Genomic DNA, 18,907 nt, shown 5'->3' with positions numbered 1-18,907 from the left:
TACAATAATAGTGTTGTTTCTCGACGATTCGCTCCGAGTAAAGATTTAATATGGTTAGCGTCGGGTTACCACCGTGTTGATGCTATTAAATATTCATTTCATTGCGTTTGATTGTATCAAAAATGATAATATCCCATCATAAAAGTACCCGTTTCCCTATGGTATCGTAAAAATAATACCGACCGAACATAATGATGTCCGTACACACAGTATTAGCATTATTATTATTATTATTATTGTGGATGATTATATTATTATTGGCCAGATTTGTACAGGATACGCTGCGGATCGTGTGAATACCAGCAGAACTAGTTAGTGTATAAATATATATATATATATATATTAGGGTTGTCTATATTATTATGATGTAATTTTATAACAACAACGAGTACAAGGTACGAATGTGGACGATCGGTTGCACTTGTAGTTTGTATTCGCCGAACAAATTAACCGAGAGTTAAAATCGCAAGCCGAGTTGTTCTACTCAAAATCGCCGGACCATACTATCTTATTGGCTGCTGTGGTGTATGGATAAGATTATGCAATATTCTTGGAACACTTGAGTCCAATATTAGAATGCTATGTTGAAATGCGAGTAGAACAGATTGACCTAGGAGGAATCAATAAAATTACAACAAAATCCAAGTTATAGCTGATATTTTAAGCTACTATTCTAATATCGCCTTCGCGGGCAGGTGAACTTAAGAAACGTAACAACATCAAAATTGAAAACTAAAACTACTTTAGGGGCCTTTTAATTGATTGATTTTTAACAAATTAATCAAGTATGGTAGTTGAAACAATCAAAATTGTATGTTGATAACTTTAGCTGCTTGTTGTGAATAAGGAAAAAAACATAATGTTACACACTAAACATTGAGCAGATAGATATTGGTCTTAGCTTTGGTATAATATAATATACAAGTAGATCTAGTTATATACCTATGGGTCTTATTGGAATCACCTTGGCATGTAGAAGTGCAGTGAAGAGTTTCAGAACTTAATTCTACAGTTCATTTACCACAAAGCATTAAAGTTGAATATCATAAAAATACATTTTTTCTATTTAATTGTTCATACTTTTTAAATTAATTGCCTAATAAAAGTCTTCATGACAACCCCGACTTGGCAAGCGTTTTTTCAATAAAATAGTTGGTTGGGTATGGAATTGCCACTAGCAATATACATATAATGATTGCCATTAATAAAACATAAAAAAATAGTTGTAAATAATAGTATAATATTATATAATTCGATTTTAATCTTATTAGAGAATACTCATATTTTGAGATTGACTATATTTACATGATCTATAGATATATTTTTAAAACTAAATCATATTTTAGTTTCGTGGCTTTTTGCTTAAGAAAATAATATATAATGATTTAATATATGTTAGGTTTGGTTAGGCTAGGTTAGGTTAGGTTTGGTTAGGTTAGGTTGGGTTAGGTTTGGTTAGGTTTGGTTAGGTTAGGTTAGGTTAGGTTAGTATGTACTAGGAAACAAGTTAAAAACAATATTTTTTATACTATTATTATAATTAACAGTTTGCCCGGTTTTGACATATTTTTCAAAAATATAAACCGCACGTCTCTTATGTGTTAAAACTACTTGTTTAACCGGCAAATACCAAGCGACATATTATTCCATTTGCAAAGCAACAACAAGGTGTAGATGCGTACAAGATGAGGCGTTGGAGAGTAGTCCATCTCCTTATACTGCATTATACTATATATATATATATATATAACACCGCGGTACGGCGACAGAGCATTGTACGGGTAAAAATAAAACTTATACACACATACATATATTGTATATTATTATAATATGCATCACGCGACGTGTAATCGTGTAGCCAACAGAGTTGCAGAGGATGAGACCAAACGGATATTGTAATTTTCCATCGTCTCGCCCTAATTGAAGATTAACGTCGGCAGCGACAAGTCTATTATTTCGAGACATTGAAACGCACAACGAAAACGGACGTGTAGGTATATATAAAAAAATACTATACATATAGTTGGCACTTTTAAGGTAATTTTTATTCGCTTTTGTTCTTTATAGGGCTACCGCGGTACATGTCAGAAAAAAGTGGGTGGTGAAAATAATATAATATTATAAAACAGCAGTAACAACAACCGAGCAATTAAGCTGCTCTAGGAAGTACTGCGTGGTAATAATAATAATGTAGACAAGTGCTAGGGGGTTATTATTATTTTTTTTTTTTGAAGTGAGTTTTTTCGATTGTCATGTCTTTGGTAGCGCGTCTCAAGTCTAATAATATATTATACCCACAACCGGAGTGGTCGACCTCGTTGTATGTGAATATTGTTATCCGCCCGGCTGATGATAACCTGAATACCATTTGGAAATAGGCAAAAATCTCGCCATCGCCAGCACCACCCCTCGCTGTATGTAATTGGTAATAATATCATAACAATATTATATTATTATCGTAAACCTCCTATAGTAATAATTCTAATGTGTTTGTGTGTTCAACTAAAAACCAAACCAGTTTTGAGATGATACACATACACACATGGCGTATAAAGATAATTATTATTCTACTTTCTATTTGGGTACTCGTTACTTGTATTGTACATATATTTTATAATATATTTCAAAACAAATATATTAGATTGACGATTGTTTCGTAACCGTAGACTATAATCCGTACACTAGCAAAACTTCAGGGATTTAGGTCTGAAAACTAGACCGAAGGTATGGAATAGAATTATTATACCATGTACGGGTTAAGTAAAAAGGTTAGGTTTCTTAAAAATCTGTATTCAAGCTTGTTTTTTTAATTTAGTAAAACCCCTCAAAAAAAGGGGAAATTACACTTTGATAGTAGTCAATTTCCCGGTTGCTATCAACACTAATCGTATCCACCCTAATGCTAAAAATTCATTTTTAAGCACATAATTGACAATTAGATACAATGCTTTTATCGATATTCACTTAATACTACTACTACTACTACTACTACTACTACTACTACTACTATACTCAGCTCTCTGTCTTAAATATAACAAAATATACATAAATCGTTATAAGGGGATCCCACCGACAAAAACAATTAAATAACAAACCAAATTATAAACCGTTGCAATACAAATAGCTTATATTAAACTCAATAATATACTTGCAATTATTCTGATTGTGAAAATCAAAATATGTTTAACAAAATTCGATTTTTTAGCAATGTAATATATATTATTTTGAATGTTAGCAAAAAAAAAATACAACCGTGGTTTTTATATTTTTACTACATAAGATAGGTAAGTTTGTTTTTGCAACTTATAGCTTTTGTGAGTACATCAAACCATATGTCTCATACGACTCACCCAAGAGGTTTTTTTTTTAAATTAATATCGCCATAACGGCATGTTAAACAAATAGTGCAGTGTTTTTTATGCGGATTTGTGTGTTGTGCAGTAAAACTGTAGCCATTGTTTTTTTAAAAATGTACTTTTACCCATAGGAGCAAATAGACACGACTTCGATTTAAAAAAAAAATTTTGGCATCGACAAATGAAACAAAATAACAAATCGTTGTAAAACAAGTACCCAAAATATTACCTGTACGTTTTTCGCATTGTACAATATTATTCAAAACCATATAATATTATTATTCCTGTTTAAAACGTGTCATTTAGTTTTACCTTCAATAAAACCGTTATCAATCTCTATGAAGTCTTACACATTGATGAATATTGACATTATATTTTCAACCCAAAACGCCTCCACGAATATTGTTCAATTATTCGTTAGTCCATTTCGTTTGCTTGCTTTTAACACTAAATAAACCGAAAAGTCACAAAACATATCAAACTATTAACGAATAAATATGATATATTTATCAGGGACTTTGTTGTATAGGGCCCACGCTAAATAATCCTTCTGTTTTGTGTGGACGAAGAAATGTTATCAAACATCTGTAACGTTATCACCATCAACAATCGTTGATATACTACTTATGTTATCATTATTTCTTATCAGTTTACGTTATTATTGTAAATAATGTGTATAGCATAACATGTAAACTACTAACGAATAAATCTGAAATTTCATCTGATATATTTATCAGGGACTTTGTTGTATAGGGCCCACTCTAAATAATCCTTTTGCTTAGTGTTGACAAAGAAATGTTAACAAACATCGGTAATGTTATCACCATCACCAATCGTTGATATAATACTTGGTATCAGTATTTGCTATCAGTTTACGTTATTATTGTAAATAATGTACACAATATTTTCGGCAATATAATTTGGCCCTATTAAAAAAACCAATCAAAAATTTGATTGGTTGAGAATCTATTGTTTTATTATGAAGTGCACTATTTATTTGTATTTAATCTGTGCTATTATAGTAAGGCCAATATGGTATGAATAACATATGGCGCACTAACTGTGAACATTAATTACAAACATCTCCGGCCTACCAATTATACAAGCACAATCACAACATTCCCATTTTGGAATGTCGCTTAAGTACATTTGAACCATTTTCATCTCACGACACACAATATTCGGATCGTTATAAATTTATTAATAACCATCGTTTAGGCAATGGAAATCCGGTGTAGAAATTTCGTGACAATAATTATTAACATCGAGTGTGTGATATAATATCATAATGGAACTACCGAAGTGACCAGTTGACGTACGCCATTACTTACACTATGGCATTCGAGATTAACAGAAGATAATACACACCGTTCTGACTTTGACTTTGTTCCAGCAGCGCGGTCGCCTAATGTATAATAGTGTATTTTTTTTTATGTAAAAATTCTGAATTATTGCCGTTGAGACTTTGCTCGTCTGCCGAGGATTAAGATAAGAAAAATGCACATTTTTAATGTATAATAAAAATACATAGAAATGAAAAATGTATACAATAGTGTTGTTTGAATAATTGTTTTGTTTTTCAAACGTTCAGTACGTCTTGACGTCCATAAATAATGTGTCATCATTGTACGTTTACCAGGATATACAGAAATAACTAATTGGCAACAACCCTGAGAAAATAATTAGTAAAAATCAAACACTGTCTTTCTATTTCAGAAATATACTAAAATAAATGCCCCCTTTTTTTTACATAGATACATAAAATTAAAATAGTAAGTACACTGAAAACACCAAAATATAGTAAGCAAAAACAAATGTATCAAATATCAATATAAATTCTTATTTTATTTTAGTAGCAAATAATTATTTAAATTACAATTGTATTATTTACCGTTTTGAGTAATTGGTGATTTGAAATAATAATATCTTAATCAACGTTATAGCTCTAGAGTTACCTTCAGTCTAATTAACAAACAAAATAAGTTTTTAAAATACAAACTAAAGAAAAAGATTTCATCCCTTATATAGGGGGTGGCAAGGGTTTGTACTATGCCAAAGAATATTCTATACAAATTTGGAATATATTTTTTTTTTATGTCTATAGACTTGCTATTTGAACAAATTGGTTCAGCGGTTTAACAGATATCGCACAAACACAAATAAAAAATCTTAAAACAATACCATCTCAGTTTTGCATCGAAACTAAAATTAATAAGGACTAAGGCTCTATTTGCATTAAACATATCACTGCAAAACAAATTACAAAAGAGTCTACTGGCATTTTTAACAGTCTCTACAATTTTAAATTATCACTGCCACTGACCGCGGTTGTAATATATTTTATAATTATTATATATTGATAGTAAAAGTTATTGCCAAACGGACTACAGTCCGTGACTAAAGTCCTTTTACCATATTTTATTCAATGTGTATGTTAATTTGTTTTTTATTAGTTCTACTAGTAACGTGACCGAGACCGTTTTAACATAATAATATAATATTACATCAGCGCTTTGAGGAAATGTCGATGTAGGACTTGGTTATTTTCCCATAATCGATTAAACGATGATATGATATGAATTGGAATAATTGAAATAAAAGTGAATTGTCTTGCGGGTCCAACCTGGAATCCGTGGATCTATATTCAAACGACACTTATGGACCTAACCGCTTGGACGATAACAATATATGGTGCAAGGTGACAGATATAAATGTGTACCTCCTCGCATTCACTAGGTAGGTACACACACACACACACACACACACAAGATAGGCAACTGATTATAATATTATGCATCTTCTATGAATATAAAATAATACACGGATGCAACTGTTTGGGAGAGAGAGAGAGATAGACAGATGAGTAAAACAATGAAAAGGAATGCTGTGGCGTGGACCGGTCAAGAAAATAATGCGCAACAAACGGACGATGCTGGCTGTTCGGTAATCTATGAATAAATAAACGGTTCGGACAACAACGGCATAAGTAGAGAATACTCTCTACTGACATAGACTACGGTTTTGAGAGATACACAATGTTATTGTACACTTTACACATATGATAGGAAAGAACGATCGGTACAAATACACGGGAGGCGACCTAACGTCGAGTGGTGCGTCACCAAAAGACCAAAAAAACTAATTATGCCGACCAAAAAAAAAAAAAAAATTATATAACAATAATAATAACACACCTGATTCAGTGCGTGTTACACATCCGACGGAGAAACGCGTGTGTTATGATAACGGTAGAACAACGTCAATCAGGTAATATGAGTTTTTCTTAAAAAAAAAAAACATAAAAACCACTACGATCACAATTATTAATAACGGTAAAAAATCGGACCCCCAGTTCGGGTGACCTAAACGAAAACCTAATTACAAATGGCTAAAAAACCTAACACAATCGACAACTACGGCTCAAACTGCCAATAATAAAAGCAGGCGTCTTATCACCACCATCCAATATTAATTCTACACAAACAAATCATAGAAATGACCCCGACAATCACCAACATCTGAGAAACATAAAACACATATAATCTCCTCCTAATGCCAACAAAAGTCAACCTAGGAAAAAATCTAGCTCAAACTCATCTTCGATAGGAGAAATGGAAGTAGATTAGACGAAGGGCTTAAACCATCTGAAGACATATTTTTCAGCAATCAATACTGTAACCTTAAAACAGTTTAAATATGTCTTAGACAATTTTTCTAATAAATATAAACTCCTTATTATGTTATATAATATAAAAATTGGAATTAATGTGTAACTAATGACCCATATGACGTATAAGATGAGCCGAGAAACGAACAAAAATTAGCCTTGGACGCGGCCAAAGGTACAGTGTATTATTATACAAAATATGTACGGTGATATAGGTACAATAATAATATAACGTGTTCATGGAAACCAGTTTGGGAATATGTAATCTAATATAAATAATCACCTGTCGCAATATTATTCACTTTAAACGTTATCTGTGTCTTCTATAACGTCATGGTAACTCTGGTTTGGCAACGGCTTGGAAAGATATCAAAATGACAAACCTCGTCGAACGACCATTTAAAATAGCAGAGTAAAATACTTGAAAACAAATTTCTTTCAGCGCAGCGGTCATTATATTAACATGGATAGGTTTTTGGGCTGGGGTGCTATGGATGAACAAAAGAAAACAGCTGATAGCGGATGCTGATAAGAGACAGCTGATAAAGAATTTGTGATAAGAGACAACTGATAATAAGCGTATTTTCGCGGTGGAATCGAAAGCAAAAATGTTTACTGATATTGTTCAGATTGCTAAGGATCCTTTGCTCATCGCCAAAATGATTTTGCATTATCATAATAGGCACCAAACATTTCAAACCGCAGTAAACAGTTTTGATATTAAAACAATCGCCAAAACGGTTATCAGCAAACCGTTTGCTTTCGGTACCTTCGGGAAAATACGCTTATTGTTTCCAAAAAAAAAAAAAGAAGACAGGTGATAACAGCTCCTGATAAGAAAATAGTGATAAGGGATAGCTAAAAGTAAGCGTATTTTCTAGCTAATCAAAACCCTGAGACTCGAAGTTAGCGCTTTTCAAAATGCCTAAGAATTTCGCTACCTATTTGATTTTGTTGAAGGGATAATTGTTTTGATATACGACCAACTTGTCAATGTATTAGGTCCGTTTTGGAGTTTTTTAAATTACATTATTCGTTTTCATTTAAATTGGTCGCACTGTCGATCGCCTTTGTTGCCGAGTACAGGGCATTATGATATGATGGTAGGACGGCTGTATGTATTATAAGACTATAGTCCTTAAAATTTGCCAGGTTTAATTTTAAAAAAATACATATATATTTTTACGGGCGACCTCATCGTTTATTTTATAATGATTACTGCACGGATTGTCGCCGAAACGGGTTATTTTTCTCCAATACCATATTATATATTCTATATAGAGAGAGACAGTGGACACACTCATCAGCAGATTACAATACTTTTTCATTAACTCTTAATGGACATTGCGCGCGATAGTTTCCATGAAAACCGGACTTCGAATAACTTAAGTATATTATAATACATCTATATAATGTGTATTGTGTGTGTGTGAATTTTTTCTTAAGTATATTTATAATATTGTTTTTTTTTTTTTTATTATCTTCCTGCTGCCGAGTCTTAATCATCAACGGTGCCCGCTGTCGTCAGTGCGAAACTAATTAAGCCGATAATACCTTTTGACAGATGTACACGATTATACGCGTTACCTGTTTCTTATTATTTATTTTATTTTTTTACATTATTCTTCCAGAGCGTTATTATAGTGGATCATAATACAGGGTGTCCCAAAAAGAACGGCGGGGTTTCAAACGGCTGTAGGTCGTGAAGTATTAGACCTACAACGTTCTGGTAGGGCTTGAATGAAAGAGGGAGTTGTCAAGTTTCGAATGACCGCCACTAGATGGCTCTGACACTAGAGCCGTTTAAAACCCCACCATTCTTTTTGGGACACCCTGTATGATATACATTTAAATAATAAATATATATATACTTGACCGGCGGCTGTATAGGCGACAGTGGCGGACGACGCGGGTCGTCTCGTACCGGGATCTTTTTACGGAGAATGATTTTTTTAAATAAAAAAAAAATATATTTATAAAAGATGTCGTCGTCGATAGCGCAGAAGGAAGCACCGCGGGTTAATAATTAAATTGACTAATGAATACATGCGCCGGTGGGTGACAACCGGATGGCTATCTGTTGGCCCCTCTGTATATACCTCTATACCTAATAATAATATCCCACACGGTATAATATGGTTACCGCCGCTGACAACACAATTGATTACACTCATAATATACTCCGGTCGGTATTGGACAAATCACATCTCTGTGTCTGTTTGTGTATGAATAATATATTTCAAAACAAACAGCAATCTACACCGACAACGATAGGAAATGATATCGTGTTGTTTTATTTCAACGACAGTGTGTACACTTTGTGCTGTGAGTTTATTAATTAAACCCACTCTCTGGTCCTCCATTGTGTGTGTGGAATAATAGCTGTTATATAGTTTCTACTCACAAAAAGTCGAAACAGGAATGACCAATATCGTGTGTTTTTTCATGAAACATTTCTACTATATTTTACCAAATAACTTGGTCTATTAACGACTCCAAATTGGTTCGCACTACACTGTAACAGTTGAATGATTGCCACTTGCACCATTTACTTCTTAAATCCGATCATAACATTCTAAAAGTGTGATAATTTTGCAATCATTTTCTATAGTCTTAAAATATGTATATTAAACAGCTGTAACATCATACTGTTTAATTACCACTTTAATTAAAAATAAATGCTTTTTTTGTGAGTTGTTAAACATTGCACAGTATAATATCCTTGTGGACTTTACAGATGAAATGATAAATTCGAATTTCGCATGATAATATTCAAACTGTCATAGGTTGCAGTAGTGAAGCAAATTAAAAATATGTACCAGAGAAATGTAATTTCGTCATTCTGGTCACACTGCAGCTCGTCTTTTTGCTTACTTCATAATATTATACTTATGGCGACCCTTTGGTGTAGTATTGCATTATTGACAATAATGTTTATTGGATTACCTAAACGTGACCGTCATACACTAGTATATGATATGCTATTCTATATAACGGTTCGCAAAACACACAAGACCATAATATATTACTATATATTTGTCGATGCAACGATATGTTAGCTTAAGCGAATATATTAAATTCAATTCAAATAACTAGTTTAATTTCCAGTATTTGTTTTAACCGTCAGTCCATAATATTTTACAATTTCCTACTGAAAAAAGGAATACATTTTTCAGCGTATTCTATGATGGTGCAAACAACATAACATATGATTATATTATTTATTACTACATACAGCGAGCACCAGTGAAATTAAAATTAAATTGTACCGTCCGACGGCGTAGAATTAATGGCAAAACTAGTTTATAATGTAAAAATAAACCACATTCATTTCTGCTTCAGACGGAAAAAATCATGGATATGTTTTCCCCTACCCTCCCTGACCTTTCTCACGGTCCTCACATCCCCTTTATTACTTCCTTCTTAGATTTATCCATCTATCCATCAGTCTTCTCCTTTCTCCTAACCTTACCTTACGCACTCAATGATTATTTTACTTGAACCTAACTCTCTCCTGTCAGGAGCCATCGTGAAGAGCCCCTTATCGCTATTCTCTTATCAGAAGCTGTTATCATCTGTCTTCTACCAGGGGCCATTATGACGTCGGCCATTTTTGTGGGATTTATGTGCGTATGAAGTAATATGTTTTATATCTGCGATTCTGTGCTATCAACTTGACTTGTAATTGTTATAAACAGTGATAACAGTTATAAACGTGTGATAAGGAGGTAATTCCCACAAAGATGGCGGAAAATGGTAACTTCGATTATCCCTATTGGAGGAATGTGCACTTGACAATCCAGTTTATTATATATATATATATATATATATATATATCGTGTATCAGCTGTCTCTTATCACTATTTTCTTATCACCAATTCTTTTTCAGCTGTTTCTTATCACTATCGGATAACAGAAATGCTTTGTAATTTTATTATTACATTTGAATGTAATAAATATTATATACACACTACGAATAGAGATTTTATATTAAGTTTATTCGTGGTGGACGGCGCCGATTTCTGTTAATGACCACGGTAGCCGTTGCATAATGAAGATTTAAACGTCCGATGGAAAACATTAAAAGGGTTGAGTAGCGCAAAGAGATATTCGTGTCGTACAAATGCGACGGTTCAAACAACGAGAAATCGCTGGGTAATAATTTGCCCCGATAAGATACATACATACAGCAGCTGTGGTTAGAATTTTTTTCTTGTATATTAATGAACGCAAAAACTCGTTTTGGTCGACTCGCTAATTAAAAACATTATGCGATGGGAAAATGTTTAGAGATGACGCCATAATGACACATAACAACAACAAAAATGTCACAACGGTAGACTTTTGAATAAAAAATATAAATAATACTTAATAAAATTTAAATATTAACAACAGGAGATTAGAACGTGTTTCAGCCAAAATTTACATTTTAATCTTAAACTATAAAAAAATATTATTCCTCCTGGAATGCTAATGGTTTTTCTAAATGACTAAATCTTTCTTAGAATTTATCAAAAAAATAAGTAAACATTTTTGGTAAATCTAGTAATATACTGAGATAAATAATATTTAATTATTTCAAGAGTAAGATGTACTGCAGAATGCAGAATACTATGAGAATCCTTAGCGGTGAAACTTCCACCAATGGTGTTTCAAACAGCTGTATTAAATTAAATAAAAACATGCTGGTTTATCATAGACAATACTTTTAGTCCGGTCAATCACAATAGAGGTACTAGGAGTCGTTAATTGCTGGATCAAAAGCGATTGATTTAAAGTTAAAAAAAAATCTCACTCTAAAAATGTATTATTAAATTAGTATAATAAAATTAGGAATTGTATACAGTTAGGCGCTTTTCGTTCCCCTTAATTGGACATCTCATCGATGATTTTCAATGGTAAAAATATCAAACAGAAAAAAGTTACAAAGATATAAAAAAAATTTGTATTTTTGCATCCGTCATATTGACCAGTGTATTGCCGATAATGCAAAACGCAAACGAGGTTTTAACTATAAAATCACTATGGAGGGTATCTTTTTCCGGTTTGCGTGAACACGTTTAGATAAAAAAAACCTGATATTATCAGCTGTTTCTTATCAGCATTCGTAATCAGCTGTTTCGTTCTTATCACTAAACTCTTATTATAGTTTTCTTAACGTCTGTCTCTTATCAGCCATCTTTAATCACTGATCTCTTACCAGGAGCCGTAATCAGCTGATGTCTCTGTTCACTAACCTCGTATCACTGCAATTTTATTATCGGCATCTTATCTTATCAAGAGCCATTATCAGCATTTCTAATCAGCTGTTCCTTATTACTAGACTTGTATCACCATTTTTGCTCATCATCTGTGTTATATCATGAGCCGTTATCAGCTGTTTCTTATCAATCTTCCGTTATAAGTTTCTCTTATCAGCTATTTCTTATCACTACTCTTTAATTATCACCGATCTCTTATATCTTATCTGTCTGTATCTTTAATCACTGATTATCAGGAGCCATTATTATCGGCCGTCTCTTATTATGCACGTTATTTGAAATGCTAATCAGACAGAATTGACTGGCCCGACAAAAGCGAGCGGAATCGGACAAACTACAAACAATATTGGATTTCGAATGCGATCGTCCGGTCACCGGGCCACACAATATCGGTTATCACAATCGCGGATCCGTGTAAGGAATTCGGTCGCATAATGTATTTTAATAACACAACAATAACAGTGATACGCGGATCGATAGCGATACCATTTGAATTTTGCTGACTTAAGCTTCGGATAGCAAAGTCTGGGCAATTCTTCACATGTGCATTGTGCGACCGTTGACCGACCGTGCGCATGGCCACAAGGAGGAGAAATAGACGGAGATGAAGAATACAAAAAAGCGTTTAAAAGTCGCAAAACCGTTTAAGGGCGACGCGGTCCGCGATGGCCGTAAATATATACAGCAGGCGACAAGAACAATGACGTTTTACACAATGAACAATGGCATCAGTTTACAGTTTGTTTTCTAATAATAATTCAATTCATTGTGGAATAGGTACCGCAAAGGGAAACGCGCCGAGATCTGGTGTGTACTCGAGTACCACCTCCGAACACTTGTATTCATCCTATACTACTACCTACTGTTTGACAATGCGGCTGAAATCTCTGTAAAACACAATAATAGGCATATCTAATATGTACTTACTGTTTAAATTCATATTTCCAACGCCTGTTGTATAATGCCCGTGCGAAGTCACACAACACGGCGTGGTCGGCTTTGATATTTGTCTGATGATTATTTGAACTGTGGCTGCTGTTAAACATGACTTATGGCTATTGCCTAAAGTGTCTATTGAAGTTACATTCAGCTATACAATTTGTTCGACATTATTACTTTGTAAGCCGGATATATGTTTTTCTTTTTAAAATATAGATAATCGTTATTGAGATACCGTCACGGATTAGATGAAACCCAATGGTACATTCCCTTTTGAAACAATTCAATTGCTGAAAATATAAACAAGCCAAAACACCCCTCAACTCAGAGTAATCACTGGTAGAAAAAGCTATTGTTTCCAAACTTAGCACCACTAGAATGTAATCTGTGTGACGAGATTTCTTGCTTAAGAGTTACACTATAAATTTGTTGTTGATAAGTGTTTGTAATGATTTTACATTTTTTTTTACTCTAATTTCCATAGAACAGATACTATATGCTTGGTTTTTCAAAATTATTTACTGTGGTTAAACTTCATCCGAAATTTACCTTGTTCTTTTCGTTAATAGTGATTGTTTTGTCCATGATTTACATTGATAATAAAAATGTGGGTAGGACATAACGTCTTATCAGCGGTCATCAAGTGTTACGAAATTGAGAACAAAATTGATACGAATTCACTTTTTTTGTTAAAATTTATAATCTAAATAAGATAATATGCAGTACTGTAAACAAACGGCCACAATTTCTTATCAGTTCAGGACCGCAAAAATATAGTGGTCTCAAATGGGATAATGTCATATCCATATTTTTATTATCAATGATGATTTAACAAATATAATATGACGGAGTTATCATCAACAGCTAACCTAACATTTCATCAATATGTATCATGGAAAAGTAACGTAGCATTTAAACTTTCCATTTTTTTTAATCTGAATACAAGATAATCAGCCGGTTTCACCAACATTTGTTAAGAATTTAACTTATTGTTAATTATATTAATTAACAACTAGTTAGTGAAAATTGGGTTTCATCGAGATTTGTTAGCCTTAACGCATTGTTAAAACGATTGTTAAATTAATCACCCGAAATCGGCTTGTTAAAAAGTTAATCAGCATGTTAAAATTATGTATTGTATTACTTTTATATATATTATTTATATTATTAGAGTTCAGAAATTGTTCCATAATTTTTGTTGACTGAGTACACTAGCAATATATAATTATGAATTACACATTTGATGAGGAATTTCTTTATATTGAGTGTTTAGAGAGCAATTAAAATGACAACTTCGATAACCCTTCATTAGGTAAGCAGAAGTTATTTTATATAGGTTAGGTAAAAAGAAATGACACAAACTTGCATTATAGGTTCAAATATCATAATTTATTATATTTTGTAATTTAGATAATACCATTATGTCTTGCATGTCGTGAGTATAACAATAGAAAAAATTGTTATCACTACATACTTTTTTTAGGCCTTCAAAATAGAAAAAATCATTTTAATGATCTTGATGACAAATTATTTTTAGAAAAGTATAGAATATCTAAACAATGTGTTAAACAAATTATATACAAATTATTTATAAAAAGTATAAGCCAAAACATTAAAAGAAAGTAAAACAAAATGCCAAATAATAACAAACTGACAAATTAAATAATACAATCACTTATCAGTTATCACATATCTTGATAACCAATGAGAACGTTGGAATCGAGAAACCGCTTTGGTAACCCAACTAACGTTTTGTTAACTTAACAAATAGAATTTAACAATGATAATGTCACGGTGAAACTTATTTCATCCAACCAGATGTTAAATTTGAATGAATTGTTAACTAACATTGTGTTAAGAGTGTATTTAACAATAGTTGGTGAACCGGCTGCCTGAATTATTGAGTTCAATGAGTGTCTCTGTGAGTTTTGATCGATCCTTTTTGACGGTAGTACGCCTAATTATTATTAAATCGTCATGTCGAGTGGTTAGACCGTAAGAGTAAAACGATCAACCTGGTTGATACCAACACGCTAGTCACGAGTTTTGCGTAACCAATAGGGCAGCTATACGGATGACCGCGTTGGAAAGTGCTATTCTTCGGTGGAGCTCACAAAGATTGCAGGCGACAGATATCGTGGACGTATGAAGGTGTTTGCGGTTTGAAGCGAGCAACCAATGCAAGCTTTATCATTATCGTTGTTATTATTAGTATTGTGTGTGTAAGTCCGGTGGTGGTGCGAGTTGATAGCAAAATAATAGGGACAGCCGCCACAGCGTGTATTGTCTTATTGTTCTCTACATCGTAGGCACTTGATAAGTGTAACAAACGACGATGGATTCTTTGTGAAACGCCGCCTTTAAGTTGCGTTTTAGACAGCAACCATTGGACGCCCAACGCCCAGTTGTATTGTAACGAATGACACAATATTATAATACAAATAGGTGTACACAACAAAACTACGAATCATCTATCCGCAATGCCCTATTACTGTTCACTATGATAGTAGTTCAGAGCATTTTGGCCCAGGTTGAATACCAAATTTATTTTTATAGATACACAACACAACACGACAAGTTTAAAAAAATCTATTTTAAAAGTTTACAAGTTTCAAGAGTAAAAATCGAACGTGCCTTTATATTAACTGTTTGTTAAATGTATATATTAAATTGTCCGATTTTGATTGTGATCTTTGACAATACCTGTAAATTAAATTTAAGTACCCTAACAGCCGGTTTCACCAACTATTGTTAAATACACTCTTAACACAATGTTAGTTAATAATTCATTCAAATTTAACATCTAGTTAGATGAAATAAGTTTCACCGTGACATTATCATTGTTAAATTCTATTTGTTAAGTTAACAAAACGTTAGTTGGGTTACCAATGTGGTTATCTCGATTCCAACGTTCTCATTGCTTATTAAGATATGTGATAACTGATAAGTGATTGTATTATTTAATTTGTCAATTTGGTATTATTTGGCATTTTGTTTTACTTTCTTTTGACGTTTCGGTTTATATGAATAATTTATATATAATTGTTTTACCACATTGTTTAGATGTTCTATACCTTTCTAAAAATAGTTTGTAATCAAGGTCATTAAAATGATTTTTTCTATTTTGAAGGACTAAAAAAAGTTAGGCAGTGATACAAATTATTTCCATTGTTATACTCAGGACATGCAAGACATAATAATATTATCTAAATTACAAAATACAATAAATTATGAAATTTGAACCTATAATATAAGTCTGTTCTATTCCTTATTACCTAATCTACCTACATAAAATAACTTCTGCTTACCTAATGAAGGTTCTCAAAGTTGTCATTTCTATTGTTCTCTAAACACTCAATAAAAAGAAATTCCTCATCAAATGTGTAATTAATATTTATATGTTACTATTATACTCAGTCAACAAAAATTATGGAACAATTTCTGAACTCTTATAATATAAATTTTATATATAAGTACTACAATACATTTTAACATACCGATTAACTTTTTAACAAGCCGATTTCGGGTGATTAATTTAACAATCGTTTTAACAATGTGCTAAGGCTAACAAATCTCGATGAAACCCAATTTTCACTAACTAGTTGTTAAATATTATTAACAATAAGTTAAATTCTTAACAAATGTTGGCGAAACCGGCTGATTATGATGATAATAATCAATATTTATTTACCTTTATGTATATACTGTTTGTATATATATATATATATATAATAAAAAAATCATGATAAATTATTATTCATTGCGTTTGTCGATATAATAGTTTTTTTGACAATACCCAAAATTAGCACATTATGATTTCCCCAAAAAGTATCATCTGATCATGTGTATATTTTTATAGACATCTATAAATAAAATTATAATAGAGTGTTCCCATAAAGTTTTCGGGTACTTTTTTTTTATTGTTCAAGTTTACATTTTAACGACGATTAGCCTATTAAACAAAATAATATGTAGGTACGTGACTAGATTTTCAGTGTATAAGTTAAATTTTTATACGCGAGTAAAATGCTCAGTCAGTTTATACTTAAAGTTAGTTTATCAGTAAATTAATTACACACTGTGTGTGCACGTTACCGGTTGTTGGTTATCGCGTAAACAAATCTGGATAATAAATGCTGTGTAACGTATAAAAAAAAGTTCATCCAACTTAAAATTCCTTGAACATCGAACACACGGTATCAATTATACATGGTCAACCAGTTAACCAGATTATTACGTTTTAATCATCCGTTAATTGGATCAATTTTGTATGCAACTACACCGCGAAAAATTGTTATATTGGAATATATTATCAAAGAAATTTTATATAAATAAAAAAGAATCATATATATTTTTTTAATATGACCTATGCATTTGTAGTTCCGCACTTAAGGCGTTACGCAACTTTAATAAAACAATAATTTTCGTTTCGCGCCTATTTGATTTATTAGAAAATTTATGTTCTTTTTAGTACAGTCGAAAAAGACACTGACAACGAGTTAATCCAGTGTACAGTAGGTGGTATAGCATAAGTCTTGGACTGCTAGAAGTATCAATTTGTCTGACGACCTTAGTACCGCCTCATTAAAAAGTAATCTGCGTTTAATGAGATATTAAACATGTTTTAACCATTGTTTATGGCCGTGTTCCGGCATAGCGCACTTGTCTCATACTCTATTTCGGTTTAACTACTCCATTAACCTCTCAAGTGCACATCAACATATCGATATGTATTAGCATTGAGTGACTAATAGATAATATCGTCTGGCCATCAGCCATTTTGCTCTGTGTACAACAATTCGAACAATTGGATCAATTTTCTATCGTCACAACAGTGCCTAGTACTTATACTTACATATTCAGCCGGTTTCACCAACATTTGTTAAGAATTTAACTTATTGTTAATTATATTAATTAACAACTAGTTAGTGAAAATTGGGTTTCATCGAGATTTGTTAGCCTTAACGCATTGTTAAAAAGATTGTTAAATTAATCACCCGAAATCGGCTTGTTAAAAAATTAATCAACGTGTCAAAATGTATTGTAGTAATTATATATAATATTTATATTATTATAGTTCAGAAATTGTTTTATAACTTTTGTTGACTGAGTATACTAGTAATATATAAATAATTATAAATTACACATTTAATGAGGAACTTCTTTATATTGAGTATTTAAAAAACAATAGAAAAGTAACTTCGATAACCCTTTATTAGGTAAGCAGAAGTTTTTTATGTAAGTTAGGTAAAAAGGAATGGCACAGGCTTGTATTATAGGTTCAAATATCATAATTTATTGTATTTTGTAATTTATTATTATGTCTTGCCTGTCCTGACAATGCAAATAATTCTTATCACTACCTACTTTTTTTTAGGCCTTCAAAATAGAAAAAATTGTTTTAATAACCTTGATGACAAACTATTTTTAGAAAAGTATAGACTATCTAAACAATGTGTTAAACAATTATAATGTGTAAATTATTTATACAAGCCGAAACGTTAAAAGAAAGTAAAATAAAATGCCAAATAATAACAAACTGACAAATTAAATAATACAATCTCTATCAGTTATCACATATCTTAATAACCAATGAGAACGTTTCAAAATGGGAATCGAAGAAGCCACTTTGGTAACCCAACTAACGTTTTGTAAACTTAACAAATAGAATATAACAATAATAA

At 32.0% G+C, this 18,907-nt stretch overlaps 2 protein-coding genes across 3 annotated transcripts in view; one reads left to right on the top strand and one right to left on the bottom strand.

The window, feature by feature from the left end:
• The window catches only part of LOC126840003 (uncharacterized), a 59,633-nt gene that overhangs the window by 20,078 nt on the left and 20,648 nt on the right, over nt 1–18,907 (bottom strand). The window lies entirely within an intron of this gene.
• The window catches only part of LOC126840004 (acyl-protein thioesterase 2-like), a 29,752-nt gene continuing 17,425 nt past the window's right edge, over nt 6,581–18,907 (top strand). The window contains exon 1 of the mRNA XM_050575483.1: nt 6,581–6,623. Within this exon, the coding sequence (XP_050431440.1) occupies nt 6,596–6,623 (28 nt within the window). The 5' untranslated portion in view covers nt 6,581–6,595. The remainder of the gene's footprint in view (nt 6,624–18,907) is intronic.

This window comes from Adelges cooleyi, unplaced genomic scaffold, assembly GCF_023614345.1.
Source record: "Adelges cooleyi isolate 19-005CV unplaced genomic scaffold, UGA_ACOO_1.1 ACOO_flye_CR_arks_rails_tigmint_CR_PRNA_33, whole genome shotgun sequence".
In the NCBI taxonomy this organism is placed as follows: domain Eukaryota; kingdom Metazoa; phylum Arthropoda; class Insecta; order Hemiptera; family Adelgidae; genus Adelges; species Adelges cooleyi.
The sequence above is the reverse complement of the archived record's forward strand: the minus strand, read 5'-3'. Positions and strand labels throughout refer to the sequence as shown.